The 18,216-nt window shown below is 35.9% G+C and overlaps 2 protein-coding genes across 4 annotated transcripts in view; both read left to right on the top strand.

Annotated features, from left to right (window-relative positions):
* The window catches only part of cpx (complexin), a 249,353-nt gene that overhangs the window by 115,993 nt on the left and 115,144 nt on the right, over positions 1–18,216 (top strand). The window lies entirely within an intron of this gene.
* LOC128680581 (uncharacterized) lies at positions 4,512–6,624 on the top strand. Its single transcript, XM_053763820.1, has one exon. It carries the CDS (start codon positions 4,956–4,958, stop codon positions 6,117–6,119), a length of 1,164 nt encoding a protein of 387 aa, XP_053619795.1. The 5' UTR covers positions 4,512–4,955; the 3' UTR covers positions 6,120–6,624.

The following is an 18,216-nucleotide window of genomic DNA, read 5'->3' on the forward strand; positions in this document are numbered from 1 at the left end:
GAAAATGAACGCGGACGAAGTCGAGGACAAAAATTAATTCTTTATAAAACCAATAGCCTGAAAGAGGGAGATAACATCATAAAATTTAATTACCGTATGGAACGTCGGAATAAGAGCTATCGTTAAAATTTACTCGAACCGAGTTGTGATTAAAAAGTGTTCGCCAGATTTGCGGAAGTTTCACGTTGATCCAAATTGATTGGATTTTCCTGGATTTTTATCAAAGTCGTTAGTTTAATTAATCTGTCGAGATTATTCTTGCGATATTTCATTAAAATAAATTAATTTGAATAGCATTAATATTCGTATATTATTACTAATTATATATTATATAAAATAAAAACCATGGCCCATTGCTCCGTTGTACTCCGTCGCGTTGAAGTCCAATGTAGAACAACGTAGAAATTGTATGAACATACCTCAATGTCAAAGCCCATAGAAGACAACGGAGCGCAACACAGCTACAACGTGCTGTGACGTCCCAACGGCGCACGACTGAACAATGGGATGCACCATTGCTCCAGAAGATCTTAGAAAAAAAAAATCATTTTGATTTTCTAAAAATCATACACTTACATTACTATGTTAATACAAAAACGCGTCGCTGAATAATGTATTTCTTCTGTTACTTAAGATTGTGTTTATTTCGATACGATGAACATGTAAAAATCGTAATATAAATTGTAAAACGTTCCGGACACTGCGATACAAGCGTCGCTTAGTGCAGAATCCATAATCCAACTAACTTATAAATTGTAAATCTACCTTCTAAAATGATTCTGTCAACTATTTTTTTATTCTAAAATGAGATGGCTGCATCTGTAGAGATCTATCCCTTGGCGTACCATCGGGGAACACCAACGGCAGTCCCCCACAGCTGCTAGACTATTGCCGAGAAGGGATCTACGTGATTTGGACTATGTGTACGTGATGTTAGTGGGCTAGATTTCTGGTTTATGGAGTGAGTGCGGACATCTACCTTAAAATTACTCACTAAAACATTACGTGGTTATTATTAATTACAGCATTAGGTAGACATTGATAAGGCACTAGGAAATAAAGAAAAAGATCGTTTATTTGGTACAATGTGAACAAATAAATTTTGAAATGTTAACGTTGTTGTTCACCTGCCTGTGAACTAAAAAGTCTTAGGTTCGAATCCTACTCGTGTCACGCAAGTTTGTAGACCAATCTTATTCAGGTATTAATAGTTTTCATTGACCTTTGTTCCCCGTGAAGGAAAACATCGAGAGGAAACCTGCATTTTACAAATATATCTACTCATGTGGCATGAGCTTAGAATTAGAGTCTGAGACCTTCCGGTTCACGGTGTCTTAACCACTGGACCACCACCGCTATATTAGCCTATCAAGCACAATATATTGACAGTTTAACGAAAAAAACAGTATGTTCTTAAGCATAAATTCCAAAAATGGCTCCATATTGGAACATCCCCTCCGAATGGCCTCCCCTGATAATAACTTAAGCTAAAGCCCAATTTTCTCGACACGCCACGTTTTAATATAACAGATGGGAATTATTATATACTGCCCTGTGATTTTACCTGCTGAACATTTTGATTCCACATCTATTTTGTAAGAATTGCAAGTTCTATCGTATGTATTCTGCCTATCAATACATATAAAAGAACACACTGAATGACTGACTGACATATCAGCGCACAGCCCAAACCGCTGGGTCTCGAAACTTCAAATTTAGCACGTAGGTTCCTTATGTCTAGGGGTGCACTAAGAAAGTATTTTTCAAAATTCATTCTCTAAGGGGATAAAAAGGGGGTTCAAAGTTTGTATTGGGCTAGCTAGGAAGGTATGTTTTCTCCGACGAGTCCTGAAGCAAAAGCTAGATTATAACTTAATAATGTTCTTCTATATTTCCGGATAAATAAAGAATTCCTTTCTTTGTATGCAGGTATAAAAGTAATTCTGGGACAGAATCTGCAACCTTTTGTTCTGTTTCATTTACTCTTTGATTCGTTTGAAATCTTTTTCAATTCTAGTTCTAGTATTCTTTAAATTGGAACTTGTGCCTGAGTGTCCGGAGGGTGAGACTTATTCTTTTACACTGGATTTAAAAAGAGACACGACTTTAAGTAAATGGAGTAAGTTGTATCAAAACATAGCATTTTCATCTTCGAAAATGTACATAGTTTTTACATATTCATGAATAAATTATCCCCGAAGAGAATAGCTGCTATTTTTACTTTATTTATTTCTTCTTCTTTCTTCTTTATCCTCGCTTCCCGCTATACGGGGTCGGCTTTTTTAATTTCGAGACGCAAACTGCTCTTTGTAAAAGCATCGTCTTCAGAAAGGCCTTACTGCTTCATGTCCCGCTGGACTCTTGTCAGCCAAGTAAAGATCCTTCCTTCTCTTAGGTCCTCCCTTACTCTCACTCTAGGTTTGGTAGACCATGGAAAGACACTTTTTCACGACATGATCCTCGTTCTGCGCATCACGTGACCATCATAAATTGTTGTGCAAAAATAAATAACAATTATGATGACAATTAGAAAGATACATAAAATACAATGGCGGATTTATCCCAACTAGGGATTTATTACAATCATATATATGTAATAGTGACCCGTAATTTTTCAATAATAATGTGAAGATTTTTTATAGTACAGATGTAAATAAAATCTCAAAGCGTATAAGATGCAGAGTTAAACTATACAACTCAACATATACGAGTAATTCACTGACATGAAAACTTGAACAGTAGATGTGGCTATTCATTCCACTCTTATTACGTAGTTGAATAAAAATAGGTCAAGTATAGGCTTTGTCCTATAAGCATAAGTACATGCGACCTTAAGAAGGCGTTAAAATGCACAAATATTTTGAGACAGATGTTTGTCACACTATCAAGGATAGTAAAATCAACTTAACTGATTTTGATGAAAAGTACTCTGGATTAACACTAGATAATTTTCTAAACTAAAATTCGTACGGAAGTTAGCCATGGATTGAATCAAGGTTAGATTGTAATTGGCTTATAATGACTAGCTGTTGGCCGCGGCTCCAACTGCGGCAAAAAACCAATCCAATACTTCGTTTGGACCTCAATCCAATACTTCGTTTGGACGTGAAAGTAGGACAAAGAAATAAACACAACACATAATATTAGTTGGGTTTCAAAGAGGCTTGACGTCAGACTGCCAGTCGGTTGTAAAAGCACAGCCAAATCTCCAAACGTTCATGGTTGATTTTTACACGAACCCTGGGCGTCACAGCTCCGAATATAACTGGGAACACGCGAGGAATATATTAGTTAATATTAGTTTGGGTTCTGTAGTATAAATGGGGCTGAAAAAGTCCAGTTTGGGTCTGGCCGATGCCCAAGACAAAACAAAAAATGTCTCTTTTGTGACATCCATTGTGTGACGCCACAATACTTGACGCCTAATCAAGAGCCTTTACTTTCGCGGAGAAAGCTTATCTTAATGCTTTAGACAATTTTATTTCATGGCTTTGTGTTTCTGACGATAAATTTGTTTGGATTAAAAATATAAATAGAAAAACTTTAACTTTTTATTTTAAAGGTAGATAAACATATAACAACAGCTTGTCATCAAATCTTCTAACATTTATGCCTGCAACTATTATAGTTGAAAACATAAAAACATTCTTTTCAGTTGTAGTCTTTGTTTAATTAATTTATCGTAGTTTAATAAGTTTGTCTGTTTAGTTTACAGCAACATACCAATAACGATCATTTTTAGGAAACTATAAAAGAAAATATACGCTTATTCAAGTTCAGTCTAAAAGTTTCAAGTTAATATAACCTTATACAAGTTCAGTCTATATAGAATTTTTGTAACGTCATAAATCATTAAAATTTAACCTTCCTTCGTAATACACCTTGACACGGGAAAAAGTGAAAACCTTCTGCAAAACCCTGTCGAAGAGTAATTAGTGAGCGTCCATTCAATTAATCTTTAAAAAGAAAAAAAGACGCTCTGAAGATATTCTTGACGATAAAATAATTTGGTAAAATAATTTTTAATTAGCGAAATTAAAAGTCGAATTAATTTAGGTTTTTTTTGTGACGATAAAAATAATAGGTACATTATTTTATATGTATCGCGATAAAATGTTCCCTGTTTAAAGTGAAATAATAAAAAAGTATTGTATTTAAACTACATTTTGTACGTATATTTGATACTTTATCCATTCAGCTTTAGAACTGTTTTATATATTCTGTAGTTAATTACTTAGATATGTACCTATTTAGTTGAACTTAAAGATTAGTGTACATTGAAATTCTGCACAGTGTGCACTGTGCAGCCAGTTTCATAAAATAGTTAATAATTTTACATAATAAATAACATATGATCATTCATATGTTATTGATTATGTAAATTAACTGATTGGTACTTTCCCGTTTGCGTGCCAATTGTCTGATATCTAGGGAATGAGAAAGACAGCGGTCCTTGGAATGGGGAACCGGCAGGTGGCGCAGGTTAACATTGTGCTCCGCATATTTTGAGTTTAAAAAATAGTAAAAGTTTCGGGACATGTTAAGTGATTGCGTAAAAACAATTATAAAAGTACAATAGTCAAGTGACAGTGTTTGTATTGAAATATACTACCGTGGTAAAAAGAATTCATACAAAACATAGTGCAACCAGATATATGCAAATAAAGTGAGTGACTTTAATTTAATTGATATAATTTTTACGCACAGACAATAAGTATCTTGTATCTCACCAGTTTACACTAAAGGAAGGCACATTTGAACAGCATAATAGTGATTAATTTTAAATTTACCAAATTAACGTACAGTGATATGCTTGCATAACCAGCAGCTTCTGCTACTGGACAACAGATAGCGTTGTAAAGTGCGCCATCTACAGTTTTAGTACGGAACTAAATCGTAAGATCAATAAGTATTCAGCTACTCAGCAATAGAGGGCGCTAGCTGTGTCAGAAACAATGCAGTCAACATCTAAATCTGGTGGACCAGAAAATTGTGCAGGATGTAAAAAATCACTGTTAAAGAAGGAACACCTTCGCTGTATCGCTTGCAAAGCAGCATATGATATTCTATGTTTGAATATAAGCAGTGAACGATATCGCTCATTCTATTCTGCTAACTCAGAACGTAAGAATAATTGGAAATGTCCTGAATGCCTAAGCAAAATCCCGAAACAGGGAAACCTGAATACACCCGTTCGTGCGAATCCACCAAGCAGCATTAGTACCGAGGACGTTCTTGATATTGAGTCCCCTATTGACAATGAAAATGTAACATTACGAAGCAGGTCCACCAAAACAACTGTGAACGAGTCTTTACTATTGTATGACCTAAAAGACGAAACTGAAAGCTCACCAAATTCTTCGAATTATGTAAAGGTTTTTGCGGAAGAAATGCGTGCGATGCGACAGGAATTAAGTCGGATGTGCGACAAAATTACCAGTTTTACAGATGCAATAAATACGCGAATGGATAGATTGGAGCAAAGAGTAACTGTGATTGAGAACAGAAAAAGTGAACTAGAGAGTTGTAAGATACAGGAGCTAGAAAGCACAGTATCACAGTTACAGAGGGAGTTACAAGATCGCGAACAGGAAGCGCTAGGAAGCGACATTGAGATCGCGAGTCTTCCTGAAGTAAAGAATGAAAATTCGATACACGTTATCTTGACCGTGGCGAAAAAACTTGGTGTTGACCTAGAGGAACGTGATGTGGTGCACGCTCAGCGTATGGGACCTGCTGCAGCGGCGCCGGCGCCGGGCGGCGAGGAAGCGGCCGAGCGCGCGCGCCCCCGCCCGCTCGTCGCGCGTCTGGCTCGCCGCGCTACCCGCGACGCTCTGCTGCGTGCCGTGCGCGTTCGCCGAGGAGTTACTACCGAGGGAATGAATCTGCAAGAACGAGCGCCTTTTCGCTCTTTTTTTGTTAATGAGAGACTCACAAAACGTAACCGGCAACTGTTCCAAAGAGTACGAGAAGCCGCAAAGCGTATGCACTGGAAGTTCGTATGGACAAGAGAGGGTAAAGTCTATGCAAGGAAGGAGCAAGGGAAGGCGAGTGTACGACTTCGTTGTGACAAGGACATTATTGAGGTTTTTGGGGACTGCACTGTTGGTCCTACTTAAAAAAAAGTGGGTTAATTAGTTTCAGAAATAAACTTTACATTGTTCTCATAGGTTTATTATTTTATATTTGTTATTATGTTGATGCCGTAAAGCCGAAATGTCTGCCTGATTGTAAAATGTATTCTTTGCAAATGGTTCTTTATATTTTAATTGTCATTTTAGGTTTAATCGTAAAAATAGAATTTATTGAGAGTACCAACCATTTGGCCTATTGGTCTAAGGAGTATATTTACATTTTAATAGGATTCAGGTTGCTGTGTGGTTTAGATCGATTTTATTCTGTAATACATTATTTTTGTTTGTATGCGATTGCTTTGAAATTGATATTTTATATACCTAACTTTGGTGAGTCCGATAATAATTGTCTTGTAATTCTCTGGATTTTATTGGTGCAAGCAGTTTGTATTTCAACTAATCTATGTATATTTTATTCTTATCTTACTTTGTATTTATTTATTATTAATGAATTTGTTTATTACAATAATTATTTTATTTTATGTACTAATAATCATAATGAATGGGTACTGGATGTTGAACGTATGATTTTTTTTCGACTTGCATGGCGTCATGTTTTGAAGTTTTATTTAAATAATAGCATTTACATAGAAATTTCTTATAGTTTTATAATAGTATTTATTAAACGACAACATTTAACATTAGGCCTATTAAACCCTGGATCTCTGGGGAGTCGTCGTCTCCGTGACGAGTTTTTAGTTACCATAGAGCGTCACGCGGTGGATATACTTGCCATTAATGAGACATGGCTTAAGGAAGACTAAGATGCACGCGCACCAACAGTGCCTGGCTTTAGGCTTCGTCATGTGCCGCGGTCTGTACATGCACCACGCACGGGCGGTGGAGGGGTCGGTTTCTATGTGCGACGTGGAATAAGTGCACGAATCCTTGAACACCCACCGTGTGAGCATGTGGAACAAATGTGGTTGAGCATAAAGCATGGTGGCTATAGGATCGCTATAGGGACTGCATACCGACCTCAGTGGATGAACGTAAAAACATTTTTGAATGCAATGACAGAGTCAGTAAGTCTTTTTTCAAGATATGACCACGTGATTTTAGTTGGAGATTTTAATATAAATTTATTGGAGCCTAATGAAAGTAACGCCAGAAATCTTTTGAATTTCATCGATTGCATGAATCTACGCCAATACGTAACAGAACCGACACATTTCACTGACCACTCCGCTAAATTGCTAGACGTCGTTTGTAGCAGCACCGGGGTCATAGACCTTGTGGTTGATTATGTGCCAGATTTGAGTCATCACGCATTTGTATCCTTTGAGTTGAATATAAAAAAGCCAAAACCAAAGCCCAAACGTATAACTTATATACCACTGAAGGATATTGATGTTGATGCCTTTGATAGGGATGTTGAATCTATACAATGGGACGAGTTGTTGTGCGACAATGTAAACGATTCTCTTGACGCTTTTAACAAACAAATAACAGCACTGTTTGATCGACATGCCCCGCTTAAAACTTCTTTTATAAAAGAGCAGAGTTATCCTTGGATAACAGATACTGTTAAAGTAATGATGAAGCTAAGGGACGAGGCGCACGCTAAGAGTCGGAAAACTAAATTAGATAAAGACAAATCAGCATACAAAGAATTGAAAAAGTTAGTTAATGAAGCATTGCACAGTGAGAAATCGGCATATTTTCGTCATAGAATAAATAAAAATATAAAAGATCCACGTAGTTTATGGAAAAATATAAATCGTCACTTAAATTTTAATAAAGAGCAATCAGAAATACCACCGAATATCGCTAAGCCTGATGATATTAACAAATATTTCCTAGACGTTCCCGGAAACACCACTTTAGATATGGAACAATTGATGTCCCTATGGTTTAACAGATTTAGCCAGTCGATTTTTAGTTTGGTTCCAGTTGATGAGGCTACGGTGTTTAAAATAATTAAACAATTTAGTTCTAATGCTCAAGGTGTGGATGGCATTTCAATGGACATGATATTTCTCACTTTACCACATACCTTACCTTATATCACGGCGCTGATAAATATGTCTATCGAAAGCGGTGTATTTCCAGATCAATGGAAACACGCTATAGTCCATCCACTCCCAAAAGTTAGCAATCCAAAAGAATTAAAGGACCTCCGGGCGATAAGTATATTACCTTTCTTATCTAAAATTTTAGAAAAAGTAGTTACTCTGCAGCTTGTTCAATACTTAGATGCAAATAATATACTTCCTTCTAAGCAGTCTGGATTTCGCCCTGGCAGAAGCACGGCTACAGCTCTCCTGGACGTGGTTGACGATATATTGGCAGGTAGAGATGTTGGTGAAGGTGCGATCCTCGTGCTGCTGGATTACAGTCGTGCTTTTGACACCATTAATACAACCATACTTATGGCTAAGCTCGTGTATTATGGGTTTGATGGTTTAACGCTAAAATGGTTCTCCAGTTACCTGACAAATCGCTACCAAAGAGTGGAAATTACTTCTATTGATGGGACTAAATTAATTTCAAAAAATGAATGTTTGAATAAAGGTGTCCCCCAAGGATCAATATTAGGACCCTTATTATTTATTCTTTATACAGCGGACTTGCCGAAGATCATAAAAAATTGTAAATACCACCTCTACGCAGATGACCTGCAAATCTACAAAACTTTCAATGCAGAGAATACAGACATTGCGGTAAATCAGATTAATAGTGATCTCTCACAAGTAGTGAAATGGTCTGATGCCAATGGATTAGTAGTGAATCCGAAAAAGTCCATGTATATAATAATGGGCACTAACGCACAATCCTCTAATATCAAGAGTCATACACCCGTTATCAAACTGAAAGAAATTGAAATTAAAGAAGTTGCAGAAGCCAGAAACCTTGGTGTTGTAATGGACAGTAGACTGCTATTTGAAAGGCACGTCACCGAGATTGTAAAAAATTGTTACTACCGCCTGAAAGTTCTCTATCAGATACGGGATTATCTGAATGCGGAAACGCGGATTTATTTATGTGAAGCGTTAATTTTGTCTAAATTAAATTACGCAGACGTTGTAACAGGAGAGTGTTTACTTGCTCGTACCAAAAAACTCATACAACGGGTTCAAAATTCTTGTGCAAGGTATTGCTTTGCCATCCCCCATAGAGCTCACGTAACACCTTTTTTGAACAATAATGATCTGCTTAAGATGGAGTCCCGGCGAACACTGCATTTTGCAGCCCTGCTCTTTGGTGTAATTAAGAAAGAAAGCCCACCCTATTTATTCCAAAAACTAAAGTTCACTGAACGTGGTCGAGACCCTGATCGCCTTATATATCCCAGACATAAAACCGCAGCTTTTAGGGGTAGTTTCCGATATGCTGCGACCAAGTGTTGGAACAACATCCCACCACCTATTAGAAAGAGCATGACATTAAAAACGTTTAAAAATAAACTAAAAAGACATATTCTTAATATTCAAAAGACATAAATCGCAGCTCCATAAGTAATTACTAAAAATTTTTTGTTATATTTATTTATTATATAATAGTATATTTTATTTTATTGAAGTAGGTACATCACATTACAAATTGCTTCACCCAGCACAGTGTAGTATAGCGCCAAAATAACCTTTTATTTCTAGTTTCTGTGTTTTGTATCGTCAGTGTTTTTGTAGTTTTAAGGCATCCGCGGAAGACCAGCGTTGTAGCTCACGCTGCGACATATGCTGAGCGGAGACCTTTTTGGTGTTTTTTTTTTTTTTTTTAAATATTTCATTGTCATGTACATTATGATATGTTGGTGTTCTATTGTACATTTAAATTGCACCGAATAAACATTTTTCTTTCTTTCTTTCTTTCCTTGATTTCCAATGCTCAACGTCTGAGGAAGTAACGGGGTAATCGCTCAGATGAGACAGACAGAGAGACTAGAAGGCCACAAAAAAAAGGCAGCTTGAAATTGAAAATTAAAAATCATCGTGTTTTATACAAGACCATATAAGTATGTCCCTAAGCACTTGGTTGAAATCCCAATGTTCCAAAGTTCTGTTCGCTTTCTACGACAGCCAGCAATGAGAGAACAATATACGGCGCGGAAACTACTGCGCAATTAGCATGGCCGTAAACAAAAACTGGGCGCGTTTCGGCTCGGTTTATGAGATTTTCGTAGGTGTAGTAACAGGACTGACAGAGTTGCCCAACAGCTTTGATGTTGTCCAAAAAGCCAGCTATGTTTATGACACACTGTGATTGGTTAGTCTGCTGCGTCTCACTGAGAAAAGATTTAATTGTGAAAAATATTTTCTTTTTATCACTTAAGATGAGTTGGACAAGATAGCGTTGCCGTTTAGGCAAAATAACGTTTTTTTATTGCATTTTTTGCGCAAGTAACGTAAGGTTGACTAAGACAACAAACTCTTATTGTTGATTTGGGATATGAGGTTATTTCGGTTACTCAGAGACTACAGTATAAACGAAATCAATGGTTTTACACATGCTGACTTATATATAGTTTGTGCAAATCCACATAAAAATCAATTAAATCCAAATTTATTTTAGCTTTTTCGTAAATCTCAAGCACAAAATATCTGCTCTCAAAGCACATCTCCCAAAAGCAATATGCGAGCTTTCGATTAAAATCTAGACGAGAGTGGTGCGGATTGGCGCAGGTGTGCCGAAAGCTTAGCTACGAGTATTTTAGCTTAAAAAATACCACGACGTAACCCTCTCGCGGATTAAAATAAGGGCGAATATGTGAATGTGTAGGCTTCCGATCATAGCACTGTTTGCGGCGGTAAGATGACCATATACGGTCTTCAAATATTCATAGAATTTCATTATATTTTACAAAATAGTGGTAAAATTTCAAAGTTCCTCGGCAATCGCTCCTCAAACACCCGGACAACGCTCGCCCGGGGACAAGGCTCGATCCATCAACTCGATTATCCAGCTGCTCTGACAAATCGAGTTATAACCCCACTCATGACATATCGGTGGTACAGAAGAATAGTCTATTTAGTTTTAACACGGTGTTAAGAAATTTGCTAGAATTACCACACTAATACCCTAAACTAAATTGTTTTTATTTCTCTTTTATTTGATAAATCACTGTATTATGCCATCATTAGGGTATTTTTTTAATGTAACTAGGCATATATATTTTTGATTTATTATTTAGAACTCCATAAAACTTGACCCCAAGCGATAAATTTTCAAAATCTTTTTATGGTCAAATTTTTGAAAGGGTTTTTCCAGCGCTGATTCTTGACGTATAATCTAATGTTTAATACAAAGAAAACTTCTATATTCACATTATTTTAGAATGTCCAACAGTTTTAATTTATGTAATCCGTATGCAGCGATCATTAAAATAATTACCTTATTCTGGTCTTTTGTTGTTTTGTTACTACATAAAAAAAATAGTAAATTATACACCTCGTAAACCTTCCTCAGAAATTACACTATCTATTCGTGAAAACGACATAAAAATCCATATTTTTTCTCGGAACTTTTTTATTATATATGTATAAGGAAGTAGAATACAAAAAGTATGCTAGGATTTACGATTTAAAAATGAAAAGTGTAGCGGGGCGTCTCAATCAAACAACGTATAGACGACGACTGGTTTATTCGATTGAGGTGATCTATTTAATTCCCGTGATCTACCTACAACATAATTACTTATTATGAAAGTACCTACACCCATGTAACAAACTGCATCCCATAAACTAACAGAAAGAACAAAGACCGCTCGGATCATAGAGAAATGTCTAAAAAGATTTATTTTAAAATATATCACAGTATAACCAGTTTGACACACGGACACTTCTCGTGCCATCCCTTATTGAACTGAAGAAGGCACTCGATTTTTCTGATAGTTCCATTTTAGATTTATGAACTCAAGTGTTATATATTTATTTCTACTCGGCTCAATTGTTACTATATTGTTATAGTTTCTGCTCAATTGTTATAATTTGTATTCAATTTCTAATAATAATGATTTGTCTTATTGTATGGCTACATAATTACTACTAGACTAGCTACTTACTTGATAAACTTTGTAATTAACCGCACATTAACTATTAAATTATATTACTGGTATAATTATCTCTATCGTTTACTGTACCATGGAATACCTTTACGGAGTTAACGACAGAGCAATAAAAGTGGCCAGTACTACTGGTGTCACATTATATAAAAAGAAGAATTATCTCTATAATAGGAATACAAAGGGAGCTATTTCAATACATTTTTCAGCCAATTCTCTCTGCCGACAGAAGTAAAGTCCTTCGTTATTTCAATTGAATTGAAGAAACCAATTGCTGTTCTGATTGCAAGCTCCGTTCTCCTAGGGAACAATGGAACTAGTTTCTATTGTAATTCTATTAAAACTGGGATCAGATTACTTTATGGAATGTTTTGTTTGCAACAATTATTTTTTGAAAAATAGGAAACTAAATTAAAAACTACTTATCTAAAAATGAAAAAAAATAATTTTCGGATGGCCAGCACCGACATGGGCAGAGGACACCATCAAAATCGCTGGTCGTACGTGGATCAGAAACAGGATAAAGAAGGTGAAAGAAGAGAGGCCTGAGCTCCCTTCTTTCACGCCATGATGATGAAAACTAAAAATACGAATATGTTCAAAAATCTATAAAATATTAGTGTTAAGTTAAATTGCAATAGTGGTACAAACTTTGTTGTTACCAAGTGCGCACTTTAAAACATACACCGTTTTGTAATCACTTAAAGTTGGATCCGAGTTTCTGACTCGCAAAATGTTTCACTCGAGATGGAGCGAAAAACATGAGTCGAGTATCTATATTTTGCACTTGCTTCTAGCAACATTCATTGACTCGAGCACCCTGGTTGAACGTTTCTAATATCATCATTTACCATCATAAACGGTCTAATATCAACAGATAAATCTGCTAATCCAATTTTTTTTATTTTTTTTGCATATATATAATTTGAAGCGTTTGTGGTGTAATAATTAAGGCGCCCGCCTGTGGATCGAAAGGTCCCAGGTTCGAATCTACCCGTGCCACATGAGTTTGTATACGAATCTGATTCATGTGTAGAGTTTTCATCGTCCACCACTTGCTTCCGGTAAAGGAAAACATCGTGAGGAAACCTGCATACTGGATGATTCTTATTAACTTGTGTGTGAAATGGGGAAGGCAATGGCAAACCACTCCTTTAATAATGCCAAGAAAGTTGTTGTGTGTATTTCATTCCACGTAATAACCACGACCCTCAGCCATGAGGAATACGACTGTGAAGAAGATATAATTTGAAATACAGAATAAGACACAGGGTACCTTTCATCACGTAAAATTAAATGTTCTCGTGGAAAACTAACGCGGGCGAAGCCGCGAGCTAAAGCTAGTTCAGTGATATATAATTTATAAAAGGAACAAAAACATATCGAAATATTTTAATTGAATAAATTATGCAACACATTCAAAATTCGTGGAATGCTGCCGTAATGATGCAATTTCGGACATAACTCGATTCGTCCGGTATTCTCCCGTCGAAATGTTGGAATTAATCATTTTCATTATCTGTTGACAGCTACGTACGGGCTTGTATCTGGACTGTTTGAAAAGGATCTGGTTCTGTATAATGGATCAGTTTTAACTGTACCAACTGTAATCCTTATCCAGCTTTAATAGATATCCAGCTAAATTATAAATGCGAAAGTAAGTTTATTTGTTAAATCTTCACGACGTATTCTTCTCTCATCAAATATTTTGAAACTTATCGCATAGGAGTACGAAGAAGGACGTGGGGCCAGGAGAGAAACTCAGAGTGCTAACCATCTCAAGGTTTTTCTTTTGGATAAATGCTATTACAGTATCGCAGAGTTCTTTGAAGATCAAATCGATCAGTGATACCTTCGACTCCCCTTCATTTTATTAATTTTAATCATTTTATTAATTTTAATCATTTTTAATAATTTAATAATTTTAATCATTTAATGCATGACAATTAACAATGTTAAATATTTAAGTAAATGGCATCTAGCTGCCCCAATGTTTGCTGTGCCCTTGCAGGGCGTCACCTGTACTTACTTATTATCTATGTAACACCTAACATTTCCACTTGTGACATTGCAATAAATGAATCTGAATCTGAATCTGAGTGTATGAACCAAGTTTGCGGCTGCGGCTGTTATTCTCTGTACTTCAAAAAGCATTTCTTTTTTATTTTTTTATTCGTCATAAAAATAATTATTTATTAGAGAATTAAATAACTTCCCCATATTTATTTTTATTGTCACGTATATCTCTTTTCCTGTTTTTTACGAATTTATTTCAACATCCACCTGGATATTGGCTGTAAATTCATCATAACGTTCGATGAACATTTTGTAGTTATTGAAATTCGCGGTTATTTGTTGGAAATCCGTATTGTACATATTGCATGTAACTGTTTACAAATCTCCTGAAATGGATACATCAATTTTGTTCAAAGTGGAAATTCTGAACAGTATTATATTATTGTCTCGGGTGATTTATGTTTCGTTTGAAGAGTACCTTCGCGGGCTGGGCTTCTGCTCAGGGCGTTGGATATAAAGGGGCGCTATTTATTTCTGAATTAACCTTTTTTAGGGTTCCGTACTTAAAGAATAAAACGGGACCCTATTAAAAAGACTACGCTGTCCGCCCGTCTGTTTCTTTATGTTGATTTATATAAAACTTTATTGCGACAAAAAAATAAAAACGCACAAGCTATAATGAATATTATTTGATCTCGAATATGACGTAAAAAAGTAAATGCTTTAACTTTGTGATGTTTGTGTGTTTCTATGTAGTGTTACTAGATCTAGAGAAACGTCTATACCTCTGATATGAGTTGCTGATAGAGCCGTCTAGAACGACTTGAACAAAATGTAACACATTAGCAACACACACGTTAAAAGAGATTTTTTTATTATTATTATACTTTAGCACACATAGTTTTTCCGTTCTTCCTACGACGCTGCAGAACCCCAAAACCATATTTTACGAAGCTTCACTATCTGTAACATTATTTACGAGCGCAGGTGATCCGACGTTCGCCGGGCGGCGGAAATTCGAACATTCACTAGGCAAAATTATTATCAAGATTGACAGTATTCAGTTTTGAGGAAATTGAAGCTCAGATTCCAATGTGAAGTAAAGTGAGCTTTCAGAGGTCGGATGTCATCGGATTTCTCGATTTATATTAAATGCATATTATGTAGGAAATTTTTCGACTAAGTTTTACTTCTTCACACTCTTCTTCTTTGCGTGTCGATGGCAAATCACAACACTTATAATTATAAAAACAATAATAAACTAGGTAGTAACAGACTCCAACATGAAATACTTTTGTGGTACAGAATCGTACTGAACACCGCCGTTGCTAGGACGAGAACCAAGGGATCACTTTTTATCACTTAAACTATTTTGTCCTATTGTTCTTTGGCATAACGATTTTGGCATATAATATTTTGGCATAAGGCATAATTGTTTTTTGGCATACGGGTAAATGTGGCGTAATTAACTTTTAGTCGGGTTACGTTAGTTATGGTTCAAATTGCGGTGCGTTAACATTATGCGTAAGAACGTTATGCTTAAAAATCATTATGCCATAGTAAAAGTATGCCATGTTTAATTATGACATAAAATTGTGTGCATACAAATAGGGAACCTCGAGAAAACTTAGTCAACGTAGGTAAGTTTGTTTTAAAAATAATACATTTATTTGTACTAAGGTTAAATTATTATTAAACACCGACGAATGTGATTAATTTCACAAATTTATTATTACTAATAATATTTCAATAATATATTTTTGTTTACAATGAAAAAAACTCAAAAACCACTAGGCCAATTTTGATGAAATTTGGCATAGAGATAGGCGATACCTTCAGGAGTGACATAGGCTACTTTTCATTGTGGTTTTACCAGAGCGAAGCCGGGGCGAGACGCTAGTTAATTAATCATTTTCAATTAATCACTCTTACATAATTTACATACACATACATAATTTTCACTCGTGCCTATCGAGTTTCTAGTCAATTACATAAAATGATTTAGAGAATCGTGTACCGATGTGGCGTAGCAGTTCTACGAATACGTCTACAAATCGCTACGGCGTAGTAGACCGACACGTGTAGACGGCTACGAAGCATTAAATTGCAAATATTTACTCGTTAACGTAAAAGTGTGTAGTTAGAGGCAAATGAAATATCCACTGTCGTGCGGAAAAATTGGCAACTGACTGGTTGAATTGTATATTTATTTTGATTTGTCATTTTTGACACTTTTAAAAAAATCTTAATAGATTATTTCTTCATTATAATTTATCTGAAGAAATTCAGCGAATATTGAGCGTAAACCCATCTTTGAATTTCCATTTTTATTATGTCAGCCATATTATGAACCGATGTCATAAAATGCTTGTATGCTTGCTTATGCCCCGTTGCGTCTAGCTAGGGTCCATTAAGGTATTATTTTCCTCAAACAATGTCAGGTGTTATGTTAAATTTAATATCCGCGCACAACAGTTTAACATTCGCACAATTGCGTGCCTGTCAGATTGTCACACAAATCATGTGTGACGCACTGCGGCGACCTGCTGTCTCGCTCTATTGTGTGTGCGTGACAGAGAGGTGGAGGACGTAAGAGTAAGCCAAGGATTAGGTAAAGGTTTCGGATTTACAAATGAATTTGCTGTGAAAGATTTGTATTTGTTGAACTAAGGCTATAAAATACAACTTTTTTTTTTAATAATTGTACAAATTCTTGGCTTATTTTAGAGGACAAATGTACTCTAGAATAGAAATATGGATGTATAAAATTGGAATACTTATAAATGGGATTTTTTTTATATTTTTTTTTATTACGCGAATATATTAATAGAAAAAGTCAACTTTTTTCGTTTTTAAAAGTACATATCGAAAGTTATTTTTTACTATAATTTTTCACTTATTATTTCCAACGAAATGTATTTTCATATTAATCGTCTGATGGCAAAAGATCGCAAGCGCAAGGCAAGCCGCAGATGAGACGGACACAACTGGCGGGGGATATAAGCGGTTGGGAACAGAAAGGGGATGATTTTGCCCAGCAGTGGGAACAGGCAGATACATCATAATGTCATTAATTTAAAAACTCTTGACGTTTAAATGACTTCAGAGACGAGAGCGCCACGCCAATGTATATTTATGCGCGACAGTAGCTGACCAATTAAAACATTGACAAACAACCTTCAAACAATTGAATACTGTGAAGCTAATTACTTATTTACTATTATCCAAAGCTCGTAATTGTATAAATACAACCCTAAATTCAATCCGCGAGCTCGCAAACTGACACGTTAATTATTCAGCCAAATCTACGTACACTGACATGGGAAAATCTAAATTGAAAGTGGCCATGATGCTGTTGTATGTATGTGTCGCATTTGACTAGATACGCCCCGTGACGTTCCTCATTTTTATAGGTTACTATTCGTGACTTAATTTTTTTTTAATTCTACATTTTATTTTAAAATCTTAAACTCCGAGAGTAAAGCCTTGGATGGTATGACACGAGGCCAGCTAATAAATAAACATATGGCACAAATATATGGCTATGCCGCTTCCATCTGGTCCTGGCACACCAGAAGTGCTGGCTTGAAGTCGTCAAGAACTAAGAACGCTGAAACCATGACAAGTGGGGGTGGAAAAGTAGATAGGGCTCTAATGCCAAAACTTTCGTATGAGAGTTAAACAAACATTGTTATTCTCTCATTAACTTTCGCTTATGCATATAAATTAATATTATTTTAGTTGAAAACAGGAACATTGGTCAAGAAAAAAACTGAGCAAGAGAAGCAGGTAGGGGAAACCAAATAATAATACTCAGCCGACTCTGGCCGCCTACTGAGTCGGCCAGAGTTATAATAATATATCGTAATATTTTTTGAACAGACGAAGTAAAACCTCGGTGGCGCAGTGGTAAAGTGCTTGCCTCTGAACCGAGAGGTCGCGGGTTCGATCCCCGGTCGGGTCATGAAGGAAAATGATCTTTCGGATTGGCCCGGGTCTTGGATGTTTATCTATATATGTATTTGTTATAAAATATAGTACCGTTAAGTTAGTATCCCATAACAC

The sequence above is a fragment of the Plodia interpunctella genome, chromosome 24 (genome assembly GCF_027563975.2).
Source record: "Plodia interpunctella isolate USDA-ARS_2022_Savannah chromosome 24, ilPloInte3.2, whole genome shotgun sequence".
Lineage (NCBI taxonomy): Eukaryota > Metazoa > Arthropoda > Insecta > Lepidoptera > Pyralidae > Plodia > Plodia interpunctella.